Below are 23,920 nucleotides of genomic sequence, written 5' to 3' on the forward strand. Positions count from 1 at the left end.
TGTCTTTATAGAAAATGAACCTATCTCTATCTGTGTATTATGTTTATTACTCACTCAAAATTATTAGAATTCTGAAATAAATTACTTTTTGACACATAAATGAGTATATTTTCTTTTAATAATTTAGATATATTCTTGATTAATTATTGTAGTTAAATTAACATCAATATTTCCATAACAAACAAACAACTTATTCATATCAAATGTTCATATTTCTTCTGAATAACTTTAAATCTAATAATACAAATTTTATTTATCTTTCTATATAACTTTTTAATTTTATTCAATTCTATATACTTGACTTTTTGGCTTGTGAAAATATATATTTTAGAACTTTTTGTCCCACTAAAAATAAGAGTAACCTAAAACACATTTAATGATATGAATTACCTAATCAAAAATAAACTTTTAATTACATCTGTAACAAAAATCCAACATATGTAGTTGGTTCTCCAAGTTTACATGTGAACGTCAATGAATTCCTCACTCAATAAAATAAAGCATAGACGAATCCACGTGTTGATATTTTTTTATTATTAATTTATACATCTTAGCAAATACATTTAAACAAATATGAATATAAACATTGATATGCATAGGGAGACCATTTTAGGAAGTAGAACTCTTTGAGCTTTATAAACAAAGCAAATATTTCATAACATATGATACACACAATAGCCAAACAAAAGTACATGTACCACATTATCCTAACCTAGTTATTAGTATTGATAGAAATTTGAAAAGAAAAATACTAAAGGTCAATGTCAAAAAAGTTCAAAAAGACTTGATTATCATAATGGAACCCAAGTTGTTGAGAGCTCAAAAAATGGATATGGCCACCTTGAATCCTCATTTGAAGAAGATGCACAAATGAATTAGTCATTAACTAAAGGTAACTTTTAGATGAGAAAGAGGAAATTAAATAAAGGTAGTTTTTAAATATGAAAAATGCAAATTGATTGGATTCTTTCAAAGATTTTAGATTTAAAGAGATTTTTTTTTAATGTAAATTTTCAAAACAAAGTGATTATACTTATATATAGGATTTTTAATCTGGTGAAGATCTAATAGGGAGCCTTGGGCCAAATTGCTTCGATTATGAGGTAAAATAGACAATTAACAATTTTGAATGGCCCCTACCCATCCTAGAAAAATCCTAATTGTTGTCAACCCTCCTACATGGCCCCTAGTGCCTGCCTGTCGACCTTTCCTACACTGGTATCTGGTGTGGGTGAGACTTAGAAATGTTGCTCTCTAGTGGACTTCAGTTCTAGTGATGCTTTGACTACTAGGGCAGTAGGTTCTTTTGTGCCTAGAGGCCACGTTAATGGAAGGCATAGTGCTTCTTCTACTACTCTTTGCATGTTGTGCTACAAATAGGATTCCTTCCTTTGCAACAATGGCTCAATCAAGAGATCCATCAAATTTTGATTACCTTCCTTTGCATAGGATTTCTCACCCCCTTGTCTTATTCACACTCCCAAGTATTTTGGTCTATAAGAAAGATGTGTTGGATAATGGATCTTACAATACCATCATAGTTTGATTTACAAGTTTAGTTGTTTTGGGACCTCTCTTATAGATGTTCATAAGTAGTTATAAAAACTTGGAGGCCTCTAACAAATGTACCAATCAAGCTTTTTCATGTGCCAACGGTTTCTTTATTGTGAGCTTTACAACTCTAAATGAAAAATATCATGTTTAGGGAAATAAAATGAACAAAAGTGACTCCATTGGATTTTTTCATGAAAAATGAACCAGTAATCGAATCTTATCTTTTGATCAGCCATTGATAGAGCTACTCAAAGAATGGACACTCAAAGATCTTCCCAAAGCTACCATGACAATCAAGACAACTCAAGCAATTGGATGGAGACAAGATGGAACTAAAAAAATTGTATCAGTATAGAGGTAAACATGCAGCAATGGCTGCTAGGGAATTGGAAACAAAGCTTCATAATATATAGCTTGTACTAACTAATGAGGACAAACTTCTTTGAAAATAAGATTATGTTGAATTTCTATGCCAATCTAGCATATGGAGCACTACTAATCAAGAATAATTATAGATGTAAGGTTTGGAAGGAGTCGTGACAAAATAAAATCTAGATTAAAAAGAAAATTTTAAGTGTTTGTTACCACGAGGAAAATTCAAACATCAAACACATTTGCAAAGATGCATGGATGGGATCCTCCAAGTGCCCAAATTATTAGCAAACCATGGAGTCTATTAACCATTTAGTTTGAGTTGACATTTGGCTAGGTCAAAACAAGATCTGAGTCGACATTGTTTCATCTTCATCACAACAATATGTTGGTTCACATGGGTTGGCACATCTAGCTAATGCTCTCGCATCCACACTCAATACGAATTGCCTTATGCCGTAGCACTAGCAACCACCAAAGTTGAAGAATTGGGATGCCCTTTCATCCTAATAAACTACCAACACAAATCAAGGAAAAAGACCTATACTCCCAAAGCCCCACCCTAAAAGATAAATGAACTCTCAAACCCTCATATGCAAGCCAAAAAATCAAGGAAACAAAGTTAAGCTTAAAAACCCTAGCCCAAGCGGGCACTAAGTAATAGAGTTGCATTGATGCTCTCAAGTTTGCAATGTTTTAAAATTACTAGCTTTATCTAAAATTACGATAATCAATAAAAATATTAAATATATTTAAAATGCTTTTAGGCTATAGCTATTCTTGGTGTTACAAATTATTACTAATATTGATAAATAATGACATTATAAGCCGACTGGTTTAATACATGCATCAAAATTATTATAAGTCGACTGGTTTAATACATGCATCAAAATTATTATAAGTCCATTGGTTTAATACATTCATCAAAATTTCTTCAATTATTAAACATGTGAGATTGCTATGAAAGAGTTATTATCAAATAAGAGTTATTATTAGATAGTTAACATACACATACACAAATAGTTATAGCAACCAAGAACTACATAAACAATGTTTGGCCAACGAGATCATGTATGCATGTCTAATAGGACCTCTAGAGGATTTTAGAAGTAACATTGAATATGAAGACCATCAAGAGTCTTTAGGCGTTCTAATTTAATATTTTTTTAATGTCTTAAACACTCTTTGAAGTATTAGAGACTTTGCTCTCAAGTTTTTATGAAGAATAGTATATCTTAAATCACATTAAATAAAATACAAAATCTATAAAAACTAATATATTACATGTCACACAAATAACATATTTATTGTTTGAGGATTCAAATTTGAAAAAAAAAAAAAAAAAACTTTTATGTGTGCATATACATTGTATAATAGTATACAAATCATTAAATCTATATTTTTTACTAAGAAAACAGCTTTTTAAGGGGTCTGAAAATCCCAATACAAAAAGGTGTAAAACAAAACACCAGCTGCAAAAGATGAGCATTATGCACAACTAAGAGAAACTGGTCAAAAACAAAGTGGAGCGAAGAAAGGAGTTAAACAACAAACTCCACAACACAACCTAGTGTTCCAAGGAAGAATAGGCACTTAGAAATCAGACCACACAACAATACAACAGGAATTAAAATTTCCCTTTAATGTCATTAAATCTATGTTGGATGCTTACAATTCAGTAGAATCTCTCAATCTTTCATCAATTAAATAAAGCCAAATTGAATTATCAAATATAAAAGAACTAAAAATATGTCTTTACAGATTATGTCTTTGTATTATGCTCATTGCTCACTCAAAATTATTAGAATTCTGAAATAAATTATTCTTTGATAAATAAATCAGTTTATTTTATTTTAATAGTTTAAATATATTCTTGATTAATGATTGTTCTTAAATTAACATCAATATTTCCATAATAAACACACAACTTCTTCATATCAGATGTTCATTTTTCTTCCAAATAACTTTAAATATATTTATAATACAAAATATTATTTTCTGTTCTATATAGCTTTTTAATTATATTCAATTTTATACACGTCACTTTTTGGCTTGTGAAAATATATATTGGAGTAACCTAAAATAAATTTTATGATATGAATTACCCGATCAAAAATAAACTTTTAATTACATCTGTAACAAAAATCCAACATATGTAGTTGGTTCTCCAAGTTTACATGTAAACGTCAATGAATTCCTCACTCAATAAAATATAGCATAGGTGAAACCATGCGCTTATATTTTTCTTATTGTTAATTTATACATCTTGGCAAGTACATTTAAACAAATTTTACGAATATAAACATTGATATGCATAGGGAAACCATTTTGGGAAGCAGGACTCTTTGAGCTTTATAAACAAAGCAAATATTCCATAACATATGATGCAAACAATAGCCAAACAAAAGTACCTGCACCAAATTATCCCAACCTAATTAGTATTGATAGAAGCTGGAATATCAAATTAGTAAAGGTAAATGTCAAAAAAGTGCAAAAAGACTTGGTCTATCGTCATGAATGAGACATTACCATAATGGAGCCCAAGCTGTTGAGAGCTCAAGAAATGGATATGGCCACCTTGAATCCCCAGAACAAGAAGATGCACAAATGAATTAGTCATTAACTAAAGGTAACTTTTAAAACCAGAAATGACAAATTAACTAAAGGTAGCTTTTAAATATGTTAAATAGAAATTGGCAGGATTCCTTCAAAGATCTTAAATTTAAAGAGATTACAAAAAAAAAACAAATTTTCAAAATAAAATGATTACACTTGTATATATGAGTTTTAATCTGGTGAAGATCTAATTGGGAGCCTTGGTGCAAATTGTTTCAATTACGAGGTAAAAAAGCCAATGAACAATTTTGAATGAATGGCCCATGCCCGTTCTAGAAGAATCCTAATTGCTGTCAACCCTCCTAGACAGCCCTGGCGCCTGCTCGCCGACCTTCCCTGCACTGGTATCCGGTGTGGGTGAGACTTAAAAAGTGATGTTGCCCTCCAGTGGACTTTGCTTTGGGTGATGCTTTGACTACTAGGGCAGCAGGTTCTTTTGTGCCTCGATGCCACATCAGTGGAAGGCAGAGTGCTTCTTCTACTTGCTACTCTCTGCAAGTAGTGGTGCAAATGGGAGTCCTTCCTTTATAGCAATGGCTCAAGCAAGAGATCCATCTAATTTTGGTCACCTTCCTTTGCATGGGATTTCTCACCTCCTTGCCTTGTTCGCACTCACAACTGTTTTGGTATGTAGGAAAGATGTGTTGGATAATGGATCTTACAATACCATCGTAGTTTTGATCTACACATTTAGTTGTTTTGGGACCTCTCTTCCGGATGTGCACAAGTAGTTATGGAGTCTTTAAGGCCTCTAACCAATGGACCAATCACGCTTTTTCCTGTGCTAAAGGTTTCTTCATTGAAGGCTTTACAACTCTGAATGAAAGATATCCCATTTAGGGAAATAAAATGAACGGCGGTAACTCCATTAGATTTTGTCATGAAAAATTAATCAGTAATCCAATCTTATCTTCTGATCAGCCACAGATAGAGCTACTCAGAGAATGGACACACAAAGGTCTTCCCAAAGCTGCCATGACAATCAAGACAGCTCGAGCAATGGCATGGAGACAAGATGGAACTAAAATTTCTGTATCAGTATAGACCTAAAAATACAGCAGCAGCAGCTAGGCAATTGGAAACGGAGCTTCATAATTTATAGCTTGTACTAACTTACGAGGACAAACTTCTTTGAAAAGAAGATTATATTGAATTTCTATGCCAATCTAGCATATGGAGCACTACTAATAAAGAATAATTATAGATGTAAGGTTTGGAAGGTGTCATGACAAAACAAAATCTGGTAAAAATAAATATTTACGTGGTGGTTACAGCAGAGGAAAATTCAAACATCAAACACATTTGCAAAGATGCATGGATGGAATCGTCCAAGTGTCCAACTTATTAGCAAACCATGGAGTCTTTAATCATTTCATTTGAATTGACATTTGGCTAGGTCAAAACAAGATCTGAGTTGACACTGATTCATCTTCATCACAAGAATGTGTTGGTCCTCATGGGTTGGCACATCTGGCTAAAGCACAATCGACAAATATTTGAAGGGGCTAGTCTTATACGGAAGCACCGCAACAAGCTAATCCCAAACTATCAAGCCAAGTTTAATAAAACATAGATGTCTTGATAAAAAAATTAGCAATGTTGAAAGTGCCCTGACCCTTGTACAGAAGTAAGAATAGATGGCATTAAGCACGAAAGGACATGGAACATCAAAGAGTCAAAAATGGTCAGAAAAACTATAAAAGTCTTACAACCAACCAAATTTAGGGTGGTTTGAAGCCAAACTGATCCAAAGATTTTTGCTTCATCCTAAAACTATGTTATTGGGTTCGTACCCTGGACCCTCGAACTAGGTCCGGGCACGAATTGGATTCTAATTTGTGACATGGTCAGTGTCGGGTCCTTGCAAGGGCTGTGGTTGGACCTCTTGGTCCATCCATGTCCAAACCACCGTGGACCCAACGCAGACTCGGGAAGGCCCGATGCAGACCGCACATACCACCTAGGACCTGCAGCTATAAAGTGACAACATAGACCCAAAATGTATTAAGATAACATTGTTTTTATTATGATTTTCCTCCAAAACCTAAAATGACCTTGTTGAGGAGCCTCCAAACACATTTTATTTCACATTTGTTCTCTCATTTGGCTCTCTCCATCTTGAAAGTTATAAATGAGGTGATTGTATTCAAAGGAAATTGATTGTGGAGTTGGAAATATCTGACAAAGAGAAGAGTTAAGTGTTTAAGGTATGCATTTCAACCATATTCTTTAGTTTTTTGATAGATTTTTTCATGTTTTTGAGTAGTCTTAATTTTTTTTCCAGTTTTTGTAGAAGTCTTGAAATTTCTTATTTTTCCATCTTTGTTATAGATTACAATGATTGTTATTTTTCATCTTTTGTTGGTGTGTTGGGAGGTTAGATTGGGTTCCTTTTTTTCTGGGCTGGCCTAGTTTGGCTTTGTTGGCTGGCTCGTTGTTGTTTTGTGTTGTAGCCTTGCACTGGATCCTCTGCTTGTGCTGCTTCCCTCTCTAGTTGTGTGGGTTTTGGCATGCTGGGTGTTCCAGCTCTCTGCAGCTTTGGTGCTTGTTCTTTTCATCTGTGGTGTTGGTGTAGTATTAGTTTCTCCGTCTTCTCACCAGTACTTCGGCCCTTCATGTCTAGTGGATCGTTTTCTCCTTGGTCAGCCTGTTTCCAGCTTCTTCGCTCCATCTTCTCCTTGGCTTTGTGCAAGGCATTCACAGATCCTTTCTTCTGTTGTGCTCTGTTGTTCAGTGCTTGGTGTTTTAGGGACTCTGAGGTTATTCTTTTTGGTGGTTGTTTCCTAGCCATCTTGAAGCTCCGGTTCCTTCCCCTGCTTGATGAGAAGGTGTTGTTGGTATTGTTTCTCCGTCTTTTTCAGTACTTCTTCCCTCTCATGTTTTGTGGTTGTTTGTTCCATGGTTGTCATGTGTTCTTGTTTTGAGGTTGTTGGGTGCCTTCTCTTCCCAAGCATTTATTTGTGGTTTGCATTGGTTTCTTCCTCTTCCAATGCTCTTGCATCTTGTTGTTTGGTGGTTTCTGGTTTCTTAGCTACTTTGATTTTGGGTTCCTTTGGTTGTGGCTCCTTTCAAAAGCCTTTTGAATTCACCTCCTGTGAATTCCTTTCCACTCGTCGTTTCGACTTGGTGTTACTTATTGATCGTGTTGATTCTTTCATTGTTCAGGTTCAAGCCCTATCCCGTTTTATCTAATAAGAACAATGAGTAGCCAAAGCTCAGGGGGTGGGTCTCTAAATTTGGAATTGATAAAGGGTCTCCTCTATTAAAATACATTACAAGAATTTCTCAATGTCCTAGAGGGGGATTTGTATGGAAATGTAATTTTTGCAACTCAGAATATAGAAGCTCCTACTATCGAGTAAAACTTTGTAAAAACCCTGTCTGGTTATAGCTAAGTCAAGCATCAATTTTCTTGCACAATCCAATATTTTGACATTACGCCAAACACTTTGCCAGCAAACTTTTGATCCTACTATAATATTCCAACTAGCTCTTAATTGAATTGATCTTAATTGTATTAACTTGTGATTTTCTTTGTATTTCAGAATGTCAGCTTATAACATTAATGCCTATAACCATGTAAGACTATTCTCTCATCATACTCTAACCAATTTAATAAACTGAAATGCGACTTCAAGGCTTTGCAATTAGCATACGTACAACATCAGCAAAACATTGTTACATATTAATTATAAATCAAAAACCTGACTATTATGCTACTGTCATAATGCTGATGCCCAAACCTTTCAACGTGACTTCACAAGAGCTCCCAAATACCCATGCTGAGAAAAATATATGAATTGTAAGCGCCCTGATCACCATGCCTTAACAATGGCTGCTTTTTACATATGCCTGATCAAATATTCATAGTTACAGCAGTGAGTGGACTTGCCAGTAATGACGTCCAAAATTCAGTATGCAGCTCACCCCAAATGTGGAAAGGAAACCATACCCAAAAACCTTAAAGTCAAGCATTCAATGCAGTTCCAGCAGGCACAAATAACAGACCAGAATTCGCCCAGCAGTAGATCCCAGGTGTCCAGACTAGCCGCAGCCTCCCCAAAATCCTCCAACGCAATACCAATATAACCCTGCGATCCTCCCAGGATATAATCGCAGTGTACTAAGGAATAGCCGTCCAGCTCTATAATGATTGCCAAAGACAATTTAAATGCCCAATGTCTCCTGCTGGGAGTCAACGACAATTTTTCCCAACCAAATTACTTTGCAGCCTGCAGTCTCCAGGTTGTAAGACACCACTGAATTCAATTCCCAAACCGGCTACCTCAATCGATCAATTCTCCAAGATACAGTATGCAATAGTAGGAGAATGAGTAATTTGTTATACCACAGCAACAAATTACAAGAAATACTCAGAAAATTGCTCAGAAACTTCATAGAACCCTTCAGCCAGAAATTTGAATGATAATATTATATATATATATATATATATATATATATATATATATATATATATATATATATATATATATATTTCAAAGTTGTTCTCCTTAGCTACAGAAAATACAGTAGGAGAATGTTGGCCAATTGTATATTTCAGCACAATTGCCAAGTACTTCTCAGACGAGTCACTTATAATTCAGCAAGGGCTCACAAGTTCGAAATCAGAAAAACGCACAAAGACACAAAAAAACAAATATATTTTTCAAGCGTGCTTTTCCCAATGAAATGAGCTCTCATTTATAATCCTTCGTTGGCCAAAGTTTCCTAAAAAACTCCACTTTAGAAATTGTGGAAGTTTCCCAAAAGAAACCAACACTAGAAACTTTCCAACACACTTTTTAGAAATATCCCTTAATGTCATTATTATAATAATATAAACATTATTATAATAATGCAACTTAATAATTAATAAATAAATAAGAGCTCAAGCAATTATTAAATTTATTTATTGCAGGTGACAACCAACTGCCGAATACAACCACTGCACTGCCAAAAATAGCCACTGCCAAAAATAGACCTACTAAAAATAGTAAATCTACAACTAGGACCCCCAAAACACCCTGTCAACTCACGAGGGTCACTATGATAAGCCAACTCCATCAACGGCGTAGGCCTGTCAAAAACAGGGACATTACAAACTTCATTTAAAGGGCTCTAGGGGTAAAGGGATTAATATGTGTGAGGGTCCACTAGGGGGAGATAAGAAGGTGTTGCCACCTGGATGAATAGCAACATTCAATGAAGAACAAAAAGATGCAAATAAATTAATCGCAAAATTAAAAAAAAGTGGTTCTAGTTCTGGGAGAAAAAACTAACACCACCACCACCCACTCAACCAACCTCTAGACATCCCTTCTTGCCTATGCCTTCTAGGGAGGATGAAGATGTAGATGATCCACAAGTCACCACCCACAAGAGAGGCTCACTAGATCAAGCATTTCAAAATGAGGCAAGAGATATTGTTGATGAAAAACTGCATGTTCTCTCTATGTGAATGGTCTTCCATTCAACTTAGTGAGGTCACCCGATTGGAGGAAGATGGTGACAGCAATAAATAATACATTTTCTGGTTACCAAGGTCCTGGATTTTAAAAGGTGCACACCACCTTGTTGCATAAAGAAAGGAAAAATGTAGAGGCCCAATTAAAACCAATTATAGATTCTTGGGTTCAAACAGGTATATCTATGGTCTCTAAGGTTGAAGAGATTGCAAAAACTGACCCTTGATCAAAGTTATTGTTGTGTCCCCCATAGGTGCAATGTTTTCGAAGGCAGTTGACTATGAAGGGGAAGTAAAAGATGCAAAGTTTATTTCCCAGCTTCTCATTGATTTCATGGAGTCGATAGGTAGTGATAATGTTGTCCAAGTGAATACATATATGCAAAAGATTGCAAGGCTGCAGGTGCTTTGATGGAGGCTAGATATGATCACATCTTTTGGACATCATGCACTTCATTTGGTGATGCAGAAGATTGGCATCCAAGTAGATTGGGTGAAACAAATTTATGAGGGTTGGGAGATTTAGATGTTTCTAACAAATCACCATATGTCACAAGCAATTTTCAGAACTTTCTCCAAATTGGAACCTATTAAAGGTAAATTTTAAATTTTAATGTATTCAGTTGTATTTATCATTTTGTCATATTTTGCATAAATGAATAAAATAGTTTTTGTGTTGTTTACAAATTTTAAATGTGTTGCTAACTTACTATAAACATGTTCTTAGGTGGCTGAAACCAGTTTTGCCTCACACAATCGTCTTGCGACGACTTGTGAAGGTAAAAGTAGTATTGTCGCAAATGGTCATTAGCAACCAATTGGGCATTTGGAAGCAATTTAATACAATAAGGGCCCAAAATGTGAAAGTAATGAAATTGGATGATGATTGGTAGGTCTGTGTGGAGTATGTATTAGAATTCATCGAGCCAGTCGTGTCTATGCTACGCTTTACTAACACTAATGAGCCATGCCTAGGGGGTGTCTATGATGCCATGGACACCATGTTGGAGAGGATGAAAATGTTAAGTTATAAATTTTAATTTTTAATACATTCCTCTATCATTGTTTTTTGAGAGATCTAAATTTTTAATTGACATAATTTACATCAAGACAATTTACAATCCTATCCATGCTACGCTTTGCTAACATTGATGAGCCATGCTTAGGGGATGGATGAAAGTGGTAAGTTATAAGTTTTAATTTTTAATACATTACTCTATCATTGTTTTTTGAGATATCTAAATTTTTAATTGACATAATTTCCATCAAGATAATTTACATGAGCATCATTTGATATCCCAGGTGATACAAAGAAGAGAGAATGATCCTAAGAACACCTTTTATAAAAAGGTGGACGCAGTTCTCCTTCGCTGGAATGAAATGAACACACCTCCTTGCCTATGCTCTCTCTTCCAAATACTATAGTGCAAAGGTACTCCCTATTTCTAGTAAGAGTACCACCATATAGAGATATTGAGGTTGCTAGTGGGTAAAAGAGGGCGCTTAACAAGATCTTTAGTGATCCAGAGGTGGGTGCAATTGTTAGGAGAGAATTTGGATTGTTCACCTCAGGAAAAGATTTTCTCCCTCCTGCTATAAATGACCAAAGCATTACATGGTGGTACCTTCATGGTCAAGATTATGTATACCTCTAACCTCTTGTCATTAAGATCCTCTCACAAGTAAGATTTAATTTATTGTTTTAAAAAAAAAAAAATTGGTCACTTGCATTGTAGAAATTAACACTTAAACAATCTTGAATATATCTTGTATAGTTTATTTTTTAATTTGTTTGTTTTCTCTTCAGGTTGCTAGTGCTTATGCTGCTAAGCAGAAATTGGAGTACTTACTCCTTTATCTAGTCAGTCAAGCATATTTGGGTGGCTGGTAAAAATGTTGAAGTTGATAAAAGATCAACCCCACAACTCCCAAGAATCACCTACATTCAAACGCCTATCACAGAAAGAGAAGCAAAAAGCTATAGCGATAGGAATTGCCAAATCCATAGACAAGACATTCTTGATGATGAGCAAAAAAGTAGATTGCTATAATCAAAAGAATTATCTCAATTCTCAATTCATGTTTACAATGAGAGATCATCCTTATAAAGGAGATTGAAACCCTAAAAAGATCTAACCTAGGTTGCATCCAAATAATTAATAAAAGGATTAATGATTAGATGCCTAAAGTTTAGCTTAAGCAACTAGAGTTAATTAGGAAATATCTAATTACTCTAACACCCCCCCTTAAGATAAACTTAGGCAATAACTAAAAACCTAAAAACTACTAGTGAAAGTAGAATTTGGTCCCCGCAAACAAGGCTCGATGAGGTACCCAAGCACTACCAAATCTCTAAACAGAGGAGAAATAGAGATAACCACACGGGAAAAACCTTACTCCAAAAAGAGATGGAAAACATGCTAAAAGAAACTAGTGAAGGACTGAAAAAGCCTCCAAACTAAAAAATGTCCCAGAAGATAGGAAGAAGAGATGATCATGAAGAACATCACTGAAGTATGTAGAAGCTACAAAGCTCTGTCGAAAAGTAACTGTTGATCTGAAGAACCTCCACTGAAATAGAAACTGACCAAGTAGAGAAGACTGTAATCTGCATCAAATCAGGAGGCACACAAAGGCAAACAATTGAACTCGAAAATAAAGATGGCATGAAACACCAAAGCCTAAAGGGATGATCAATCGAACCAAGGAAGCATGAGAAACAACAGAAGAACCCCCCTAATGCAGACAAGGGTGAGGTGACAGGCATCTGGACAAATGGGCCAAAAGAACTGCATGTCAAGGAACCATGATCAAGATGCACAAAAGAGTACATGTGTGTACTGAGGTGATCAATCTCAGACACAACATGAGGCTAATGTCACGAAAGGGACACTCACTGGACAAAAGAAGATGGAAAACAAAAGCAAAACATCAACCCCCCATGGCACTTTATCAGAGTAGTGCATGTACAATAAGGCACAAGATATGGTGAATCCCAAGAATACAATAATTTGCATGAGTATCCTCAGATGACATTGCTCGAATCAAAAGCCAAAACAAGGCAAAACAATTGAAACAAAAATACAGATGCAGCATAACACTTTATCTCAGTGTATTTGCAAGAATGCATACAAATGATGTCTAAATAGATCAGAAGAGACATAAGAATAATACAATAGATAGTACAAGTCATGACGAATCATCTGAAGCAACGAAATCGATCTCCAAACCTGAAACAACCAAGATATCCACCAGAATGCAAAAATGCAAAAGACTGAATAGAATGTGCCTGAAGCAGAATTAGGGAAAACAACCAGCATTACTGAAAAGATCTTGGAAAGACCTTTCCAACGATATAGAGTTCCCAAATCGGAGATCGGAGGCTCAAAATATGTCTCCAAAAGTGCAAAAAGGAACTCCAGACTTTGATAGCAGAAAAAGTCATCAAAAAAACATCAAAACTGAAAACTAACTATACTACTGTGACGGTCTCGAAACCATCTTTCCGGCAATATCTCATTTTCGGAAAACGGAGTCTGTATGCCTGAGATATGAGCAAAAACGTGAAGGTAGGTCCAAATAGAGGCCGAGGAGGTGACAATATATGCTGATGCAGTGCTGACATCAGCAAGTGACGAGCCCAAATTTGACAATAAAAAATTGTCGAGGCAAAAAATGCCAAAAAAATGACCCCTATCCGAATAAAAATTCAACTGTTGGAAACAAACTAGGATGTCAAAAAAAGTCACTGTCGTCGAATCAAAGGGTCGGTGCCAAATAAAAAATCCAGTGGCCAAAAAATGAGCATTGTGGTAAATAGAAATCTTCGTGTGCATGTCAAAATAACTTATTCACCTTAAAACTTTACTCTGCCCGAAAAAGACAAAACTAGCCGGAAAACAAGACTGGAGGTGGATTATAAATCCAATTGCCATAATGACATGCCGAAAAAAGACACTGGTGTCAAAAAATAACTCCACCAATGAATCTCAATCATGCCAAAAAAAAGAGAAGACTTGAGCTCCACCAATTTCATCCACCCTTGCATGAAATGAGTTCAACTCTAAACCACAAAATCCAAAGGAGCACTCAAAACGTAGCAATCCAAAAAACCGGCACCATTAATGAGATAACTGCCAATTGAAATCCGTGAGAGGGGAGTTTGACTAAGCTCTTACATTTGTTGATGTGAAGCTCATGGGTCCAAAAAAGGCGCAATCACTAAGAAAGGGCCCCAAAAAGAAGGGACCACCAAAAGTTTCGCATGGGATGCACAACATTCCCACAAAGCTCGCATCTCATCTTGGAACCACCAAAGAGGGGCTTCATACAATTGATGAGCACTCGTGATTGGTGGGTGACTCCCACCAATAAACACGTGTAGGCAGCTCATATGAAGTAGCGAGGTTTGTAAAGAGAGGCACAATATGGCCCAAAAAGGGGCATGAGACCCAATGTTCAAGCTGCTCAAAAAACACTAAATGGTGAGAACCGAAAACCACATACAATGATTTTGCTCCCCCAAAAAATCCATCGATCAAGAAATGAAAAACCACCCACAAGCTCTGCATCAGGTCGGTCACTTGCTCAATCCACGATCAAGGAGCAGTCAGCGGTGGTCAGCTAATAGAGGGGCCTACAAGTGATGACAAGGTTCGTTGGATAGCTGATTTGTGGCCAACGTCGGGCTTCACCAAAATCGCTGGAGCGTCCCAAAAATAAATGCGCATACCCAACAAAAACATGCGTAGACGCAAAATCACTCCATTGGCTCCGAAAATCACGCCACAATTCATGTGTCCAAAATTTGAGGTGGCGCCATGTCATTCATGTAGCCCTCAAATAATTGTTCTCCCTCCAAGAAGTCGCCAAATGTATGTGGTTGCCCATTCAAAGTGTTGTATGAGAATTTCAAACAAATTGTGCATTGAAGGCCAACAGATCTCGTCAATGCAAAGCTTGCATGCAAGAGGTTTTGTGTCACCATATTTAGACGAGAAGATTCATGCTTATTGCTTCCATGGGGGCTCTAAGCGTAAAGGCTTCAAAGTGGAGCAATGAATCACATAGAAATCTGGGGTCGTTAACGTGGCACAAGGGTTGGTGAAAGCCCGCATATCACCACATCAAGGAAATAACCAACTCTCTAGAAAGAACACATAGGTCCAAAGCACACAGTCTGTGGCGAGCACCCAAAACAAATGCCCAAATTGAGCTCGTGACCTCCAAAAAGACGCCAAAAACAATGGCATGGTGAGATTAAAAAATAACCTCCATCGCTACATGTATTCCAAGCAATGATGCACATAGATCACATAATAGAACCCGCAGGTGTCCAAAACAACTTTTCTTGCATTTTTTTTTTATGTATAGGTACCATAGATCTTCGCAGACGTAACCTTTGTCCACAAAAAGATACCCATGGATGGAAAAACACTATTTGATAAACCACCAACCATGCACTAAAAAAAATGCAATTTTAACCAAAATAAATTTGATTAAATTTTTTTATTTTTTTTAAACATCTTGCCTCAATTTGTGTGCCCAGGGCAACACAGCCTAGGTACAAAAAAAAATTGCCTCAAATTTCAACGTCCAAACTGGACATTTTATATGGAAATGGGGGTTTTCAAGCGCTTTGAGTTCAACGGTGATGTCCATTTGGGCTCACAGTGCTCCGAAAAATTGGTCCCCCACAAATCCAATACAAAATTGTTGAAAGCTCAGATCTAAAAATTGATGCCAAAAACCCTCAAGAACAGAACAAGGGCATGAAGATTTGGAGCTCTGATACCATGTTGAAGTTGATGAAAGATCAACCCCACAGCTCCCAATAATCACCTACACACAAACACATGTTACAGAAAGAGAAGCAAAAAGCTATGTCGACAGGAATTGCCAGATCCATAGACGAGACATTCTTGATGATGAGCAAAAAGTAGATTGCTATAATCAGAAGAATTAACTCAATTCTCAATTCATGTTTACAATGAGAGATCGTCCTTATAAAGGAGATCGAAACCCTAAAAAGGTCTAACCTAGGATGCATCAAAATAATTAATAAAAGAATTAATTATTTAATAAAAGAATTAATTATTAGATACCTAAAGTTTAGATTAAGCAACTAGAGTTAATTAGGAAATATCTAATTACTCTAATAAAAAAAGTTGAGGACATTCACACCAATTTGCATCTCATGACATGCAAGGATCCAATATACAAAAAAGGGGCAAAGAAGTTGTGGGGCGTAGCACCTGAGTCCACTGACTTGGATATGGTCATTCATGATCTTGCTAGAGTCACTATGCTTGATGTGGATGATAATGACATGGCACATGGTGGACCTAGAGCTAGGGGGAACGATTTGGGTGATAATGATAATCTACTAGGAGTTGTGGAAAATAAAAAATCCTATAGCTGATATTTTTTCATAATCCATTTGATGATTGATCAAAACTTTGATTATCAATGAACATTAAACTTTGAATCATGTTTCAACTTTCATGAACTATATTTTATTTCAGTAATTCAATGTAATCATTTTCTTTTTTTAATAAAGAGGGGTAAACGCTTTGACCTGGAGCTATGAACCAGTGAGGCCACAAACGGGGGACCTCATCCCCATGAGATTTGAACCTTGATGGCAAGGATAACAATGCAACAACTTAACCATCACAACATGCCACTATTGGCTTCAATGCAATCATTTTCATTATAATGATAGAATTGTGTTTTAATGTTTATCCTTGGGATTTGTTATTGATCAATGATCAACATCATACTATAAAATGATTTAGTTATACTATGAAATAATTCATTTTTACACTTTTGTATATTTCTATTATTTTACATAGTTACACTGCCCTGGGAGACGGGGGAACGGGGGATGGGGGGACAAGTTTCCGAGACGGGGGGACAGAGGGGCCTTGATTTGGGGACGGTGGCAAGGTATGTGGGGGTGGCGGAAGGAGTAGGGGTGTATATACTATACATATGGTATAGCATATACCATATCAACTGGAATATCATGATTCATGATCAAATGACAAACAAACAATGAACATTAAACATTGAACATCAGCAAATAATAAATATTAGTCTAAACTCTATATATCAACCTTCAAATCAATAGTATGAGTATCTAGATTCTACTATCTAATAGTAATCAATGATCATATGAGTCATGACATAAAGATGATTACAATAAGTATCATGTGCCATGAATCATGATATCAAAATAAGTATATAATGCAAACAAAAACTACAAGTCTCCTAGAGTCCGAATCAAAATGTCAAATCAATGGAGACTCCTTGGCGTCCCCCCACAATGAAGGAGACTTCTTGGCATCCCCCCTCAATGAAGGAGACTCCTTGGCATCCCCCTGCACCCCCACACTCGGAGACCTCTAGCCGTCTCGGAGACGTTTCCCCCGTCTCGGAGACCTCTAGCCATCTCGGAGACGCCTCGCCATCTCCGGCGGTGGTGGCACTCTAAGTGGCGCCGCCCGAAACGCCGAGACGCCGTCCCCCCGTCCCGGGGACGTCCCCGTCTCCAAAACGGCCCAATTTTGGGGGGGACGCATCCCCGTGTTACACTGTTATTTTATTGTGTACACTATATATAATGCATATATATGTATGTATGTATGCATAATATACACACAAGCCTATATGAGCCATAATGAAAGAAAAACTCCTCGAACCCACGAAATGGGTTCTTGTACTTGCATCCATCTCCAAACCCAAACCAATAACTTAGTCCTAAAACAAGGATTGGACAATTCGGTACATCCTTTTTTGAGAACAAGAGAGATCATTAGTAGAAACTTTAACTAATCCACGGACCATTAAAGAGAGATCCATAGTTTTACCCATGGTAATGAGAATTGACCAGAAATCGCGTGAATCGCAAATTTGGCGATTCGATTTGGGCTTCTCGGTTTTTTTAAATTGTTGAACCAAATCAGCAATTTCATCACCATGAATCGCATGAATCACTGATTCAGCGATTCATCCGAAAAATCGCTAAAATCACGTGCATGAATTGCAAAAAATTGGCTTGCGTAGCTTGATAAAAGTCAAGTCAAATTCTAAATAAAACACATCTTTTTTTTATAATTTTTGTGCCTATCCTCTTTGTCTTAACCCTAAAGGGCCTTCTAATTGTTTAGCATGAGTAGAAGAGAGGAAAAGTGAGAGAGAAGAAGAAAAATGAAAAACCACAAGTTTGCAACCAGCAAGGAGGAAGAGTACCAAAGAGATCAAAAGTCCATTTGGGCAAGCCATAAGATTGCATTGGGAGTATTAAGGAGTCAATAGAAACATTCCTCAACTCATTTGCAAGAGGTTGAATGATCTTTTCTTTGTTCATTACAACCTTCGTCTTAGGATCAGACAAATTTGGGCACTAACTCCTCTCCGATCATTTTGGAGAGAGATTGATCCCAAATCAGAGTGGCTCACTGAGGTTGCCGATTTGGTCTTCACTGAGGCAGACCATGAGTGGGTTGACCAGGTAGATAGAAAGGTGAGGCCATAGCCATGGCAGAGGAGGCAGCTAGAGCACGATCAAGCATTGGTAGATGCACACGCACACGCTCAGACTCAGGCCCTAGTAATGTTGTTCATGAGCCCATCTTAAATGTGAGGGCTATGGCTCAGTAGTCCTCTAGGACCTACATTAGATGCCTTTGTAGAAGGCAGACAAGATACTCAAAGGCTGAGGTTGAGGCTATGGCTGAGCTTCAAGATGATGAGGCTTGAGCTAGAGCCTTGTTTTTTCATTTTGTTTAAAGATACTAATAGGCGCACATTTCATGGATCTTCATCTTACATTCATTTATGATTTGATGTCTTATGGATCTTCATCTTACATACATTCTATGATTTGACTCATTATGATCCTATGATTTCTATTTATTTCAGCTACAATTTACATTTTACGTGAAACATATGTGATGGATTTATCACTTATGTTCCTTGTTTATGTATGTTAGCTTCTATTTGATGATGTTATAGTGTGTTTAAGTTTTATTCAATAAAGGGTGCATGAAATAAGTTTTAAATTGTTAAAATCTCTAAATTTCAAGGGTTATTTAAATATGTCGATTCATGGCCAATTCGCAATTCGATCGGCCTTTCTGATTCTCATTACTTTGGTTTTACCTTCTATAGGAGCATTTTGTCTATTTTCATCCTAATCCATAATTTCAAAAGGAAGCGGGACCTTCCTCAACAATAGTAGACAAAACCTTCTACTCATAATAGGGTGGTGCTTCATACCTCTCAAGCAACTAACAGTGGCATGTCCCACTTTGCAACAACATTAACAATTAATAAAAGAGTCTTCAATCTCAACTAGTGGAACCCAAACACTGAGTTTGGAAAATGAAGTGATCTAATAAGGAAGACATTTGTCTTTATACACAATCACACAAAAATGAGCACATAATATTGTTTCTTGAGTTTAGGGAGCTTGTTGGCAGCAGCTTATTGCCCAAAGCCTAAAGGTATTAGCAATAAGCATGAAAATCCCTTCATCCCAAAACTCCAAGGGCAGACCCAATAGACAAATCCAAATAAAGAACTTGGACGAGTCATTGCTAAAAGGGTTAAATCCCAAAGACCAAATTTTTAGACAAAGGCCATTTGACCCTATGAACCAAGGATCACCTTGAGGACCCCAGAGCAATCTTTGGGAGAGGAAAAGAAAAACAAGAAAAAAATTATCCAACACAGAAAACTACTACCTAACCCTTAAGTTTCCAAGTCCGAGAGACCTATCCTCAGACATCAATTTTGGGCAAATTACTACAACATCTCCCAACCAGTGAGTCATAAAACTATGCAGTCATCTTCACCAATAGAGAATCGAGGACAATAAGAAACTTCTCCTCTACTTGGGCAAGGGAAGCAAATCCAAGTTGAAAACCCTCCAACATCAGGAACTCGTGAGTCTGTCTCCATACTAAGAAAACCATCAGAAGTAGGGTCACTATCATCCAATGGAACACTTGGAGCCCGACCAGGAGCAACAGCAAGGGGAAAAGCCTCCACATCAGGTACAAAAGGACAACCAAGGGCGGGATGCAAGTGAGCATCAGACCGATTCCTTATGGCAGGCTTGACATACTATTGACACTTACAGCCCTAGAGGGACAACCCACATTAGGCAGAGGCCACATCGTTGGAAAAGCTAGCAAGAAGCTTCCAACAAGCAGGAGATTCCTACACCTGTAACCCTAACATCCACATCCCTGCTGGCAAGGGAAGAACCAGTGACATCAGCCACTATTGTAAGGACTGGGGGAATGCAAAAGAAAACCCCTTTTAAGAGAGTCCCAAGTCACTAGATCTGGACCCAGAAGATTGTTTCAATGCCTTGGGAATCACAGAGCATGAACCAGGGAAACTGTCATTCTCCCTGCCCCTCCCACATGCCAGAGCAACATTTCTCTGTGCTTCCCTCCACAGATCAAGGACAGAAACATCTTCATCTAAACTTGAGAAGAACACTTGGGCCAAATCTTTCTCCTCAAAAGCACCCCACCATTCCCCAAAATCTTCATCATCTTCTTCCCCTACAACTTCCTCTGAACCATGCTCATTTCCACCTCTGCTTTGTTTACTGCATTCAACCCTACCTGCTCTGCACCCACCATATCCGGCTCCATTGCTCACCATCTCCAGTATAATCTCCAAAGGTTAATACAGTTGGCATAGAAAATTAATAAAAAACAGAAGCCACTATTGAGATGACTTCTAGATTTGTACCATGGCAATTTGAGGATTCATGTCCCAGCATCCCGTACAGTCAATGCAGCATGAGAGCCAAAGAAAACACTGAAGAGTTCAACTATATATAGATCTATGCGGCCATAAAGATTTTCCCAATGCCCAAATGCGATAAAATCAGTGTTACCCAGGGACCCATCCGTGACCTGAAAACCCCCATCCCTCTACCATGGATGTTTCCAGGATGGAGGGGGGAAGGGACACTTAAGGGATGTCCCCACCTCATCTCCGATTTTCAGAAAGTGACTAGGAAAGTCCCAAACATGCAGGGACGCCGCCCAAAATTTAAAGTGGGGTTGGGGGGGGAGAGATAGATGTTTGAGATGTTCCCAACCACCTTGAGGACATATTTTGGGACATTTCCAATAGTTTGCAGTAAAGCATCCCATTCTGTCAGGGTACATCTCGGAAACTCAGAGACCATAGGAAATCCCACTCAGGCATTGTACATTTCAAGCTCAGTGCCTCATTTGAGCCCAAAGGGAAACATAACAATTTTTGAAGGAAAATTAATAAGGCAACTGCAATTGATGTTGCTTTGAGGCAAGCTGGCATTGATCAAGGATAGAAGGTCAAGTTCTAAAGATAGAATGAATATTTAACTTGGCCTCCTTGATTTCCTTAGGTCACACCCCTTGATGAACTGATTTGAACACTATGAATGGGAGATTATTTAAATTATTTCCAACATCACTTTGAAACTCACTCAGGACAGAAAATCAGTTTAAGAGTGAAATAAGGAGCAGATCTGAAAGTATGGAACAAATTTTGAACAAAAACCAATGATAAGAGGAAGTTCAAATTGGACCAAGGAAAGGGCCGATTTATCAGATTCAAAAGCAAATCAGATATCAAAAATGAAATTCCAGATCAGGCTGAGTGACAGAGTAATTAAAATCAGAATCAAATGAGAAACCAAATTTATCAGCAAGAAGTTGATGCAGGTGCTCCTATTGTTAATCTGCTTGTGTCTTGGTTGATAAATCAGATGTTATAAATCTCTGAATAAAATTTATTTTAACAATTATATGGAAGGTTGAAACTGTTTTCTAAATAATGGGATCCTGATTAGATCCATTAGAGGCATAATTTAGTTCATTGTCGTATAAAATGGGGCAATATTTCAGCCTCAAAGGGAGACAAAAAGAACATATCAATGTGATCTCTCTTAATTTCTGATAAATATTTGTTTGACAGTTAGTTACTGGTTTTAACAAAATCTTAACATTGACTCGTGGTCATAAGAAGTGCATTTCCAGATTTCAAATCTCCGATTTACAAATCACATCTGAATGCAAATTCAGTTCATGATTAAAATCTTATGCATTTTCTCTTTCTTTTGGAGGAATTTATGCATGGAATAAAGGTTATACGAGGACGTGACCAGTGGAGAACGATATGACACAACATGAAGAGGTCAAACTTCCAGTGATGCAAGGAAGCAGAAGACTCAACAAAAACATGAGACAAGATCAAGATATCCAAGGAAAAAGACAAAGAAGAGATTACAACTTGAAAGAAACCCCAAGAACTCACATGAAGGAGGCTTCAAGACAACAAGAAGATCAACATCATGCCAGGGAGAATCAATAATGGTGAGGTCAAAAGACACTGAGGTATTGACAACGAGGGTGATAGTGAAAGATGAAATGAAGTGTAAAGACAAAATCAAGATGTATAAGGAGGCATGTTCTACAAAAGTATCATAAACTTGGATTGCCTTTGAGAATCCAAGATCAACATGAAGGAACCCAGCATCACAAGAAGGTCAAAATATCAAGAAAAACAATTTCATGAATAATTCCAAGGAAAAGATTTCCAAAACAATGAAGGATGAAGAAATTCATGAAGATGAAGCAATTTGGGAATATGAGCCATCACAGTCAATCAAAGGTTGAATAATGTACATATCACAAGATATCTCTTCTTTGTGATGATATGATGAAGTTTACAAGATAAGCATGTTGAGGTGGTGCCAGCTCATTTTCAACCAATCAAATAATCCCAAATTGACATTTCCAAGTTTGTTCAACTTAACATATTCACAAGAGGACATGTGGGAAGCATTTAATGTAATACTATAAATTATTACCTCAATGGCTCATCCTTAAAAGGCTATGTATTTAAAGATTTTTAATCATCACATTGGATGACATTAAATGTTTGTAAGCAATCGTTGCAACAAAACCTAATCAGGATTTGCTTGAAATTATCTTGATCGTTGATTTCAAATCAATATGAGCCTTGGTTTGTAACTAAGAGATCTATAAAAGACTTGGCCTTCTCATTTGTAAAGAGTTACTCATTAGATAGGCAATAGAAATAAGTAGCCATAGTAGGAGATCAGAAATTGTGGCCAAGACTATGTTGAAATTAATATTAAATTTTCATTAAAGATATGATGGATCTTTGTGTATTGCTTCAACATTTTGCATGTTTTCTACTTTTCAAAGATTTAGTTCAATTCATCAGTTTTAACAGAAAAACATGGAGATATTTGATGAGTTTCTTGGTTCATACTATTTGTACTTTGTTGATTGTGAATTGCAGTAGGTGGTTAGTCTAAACCTTAAGCACTAGTTTGATTGTCAATGACCATTTAGATTGTGCTACTATTGGTATTTAGATGAATGTTTAAAATATAAAAATCCTTCATTATCTTTGGAGATTGCACCAAGTTTTGTGTAATTGTTTCCTCATGGCAAAGCAAAGCTAGGTTTGAAGAATTCTAATATCCAAATGTCATCCATTGATATTATTGTCCTTAGGAAGTAGCTTAGATTCTCTAAACCGTTATCCTTTTTATCTTTTTTGAAGTCTAAGTTCAAGCTAGTTTATCTTTTTTGAAGTCTAAGTTCAAGCTAGTTTAGTTCAAATTCCAGTTGCTTTGAAGGAGAAGAATTGAAAAATCCAAAAAGAATAGCGTAAGTCCCTTTGCGATTACCAGGACTATCACATCAAATTCATCTCAGTTATATCCAACACAACGGCACTAGTTCGTAAAGTAAACATTGGGGTTGCCTTTATATAATCATGCATTGCCATATTGTTTAGCATTTAAGGTTTCCTTGTTCAAGAAAGGATAGAATAGTATTTTATTTTGCATGTTAGTGAATGTCA

The 23,920-nt window shown here is 36.7% G+C and overlaps 1 protein-coding gene across 1 annotated transcript in view; it reads right to left on the reverse strand.

The window, feature by feature from the left end:
* Window positions 1–4,027: 4,027 nt before the first annotated feature.
* The window catches only part of LOC149543096 (protein rolling protein), a 69,989-nt gene continuing 50,096 nt past the window's right edge, over window positions 4,028–23,920 (reverse strand). The window contains exons 7-8 of the mRNA XM_089798006.1: window positions 4,456–4,503; window positions 4,028–4,337 (exon numbers count right to left, since the gene is read on the reverse strand). Of these exons, the coding sequence (XP_089654132.1) occupies window positions 4,217–4,337; window positions 4,456–4,503 (169 nt within the window). The 3' untranslated portion in view covers window positions 4,028–4,216. The remainder of the gene's footprint in view (window positions 4,338–4,455; window positions 4,504–23,920) is intronic.

The sequence above is a fragment of the Cupressus sempervirens genome, chromosome 8, assembly GCF_028749045.1.
Source record: "Cupressus sempervirens isolate cs-2001-9-10 chromosome 8, ASM2874904v1, whole genome shotgun sequence".
NCBI lineage: Eukaryota > Viridiplantae > Streptophyta > Pinopsida > Cupressales > Cupressaceae > Cupressus > Cupressus sempervirens.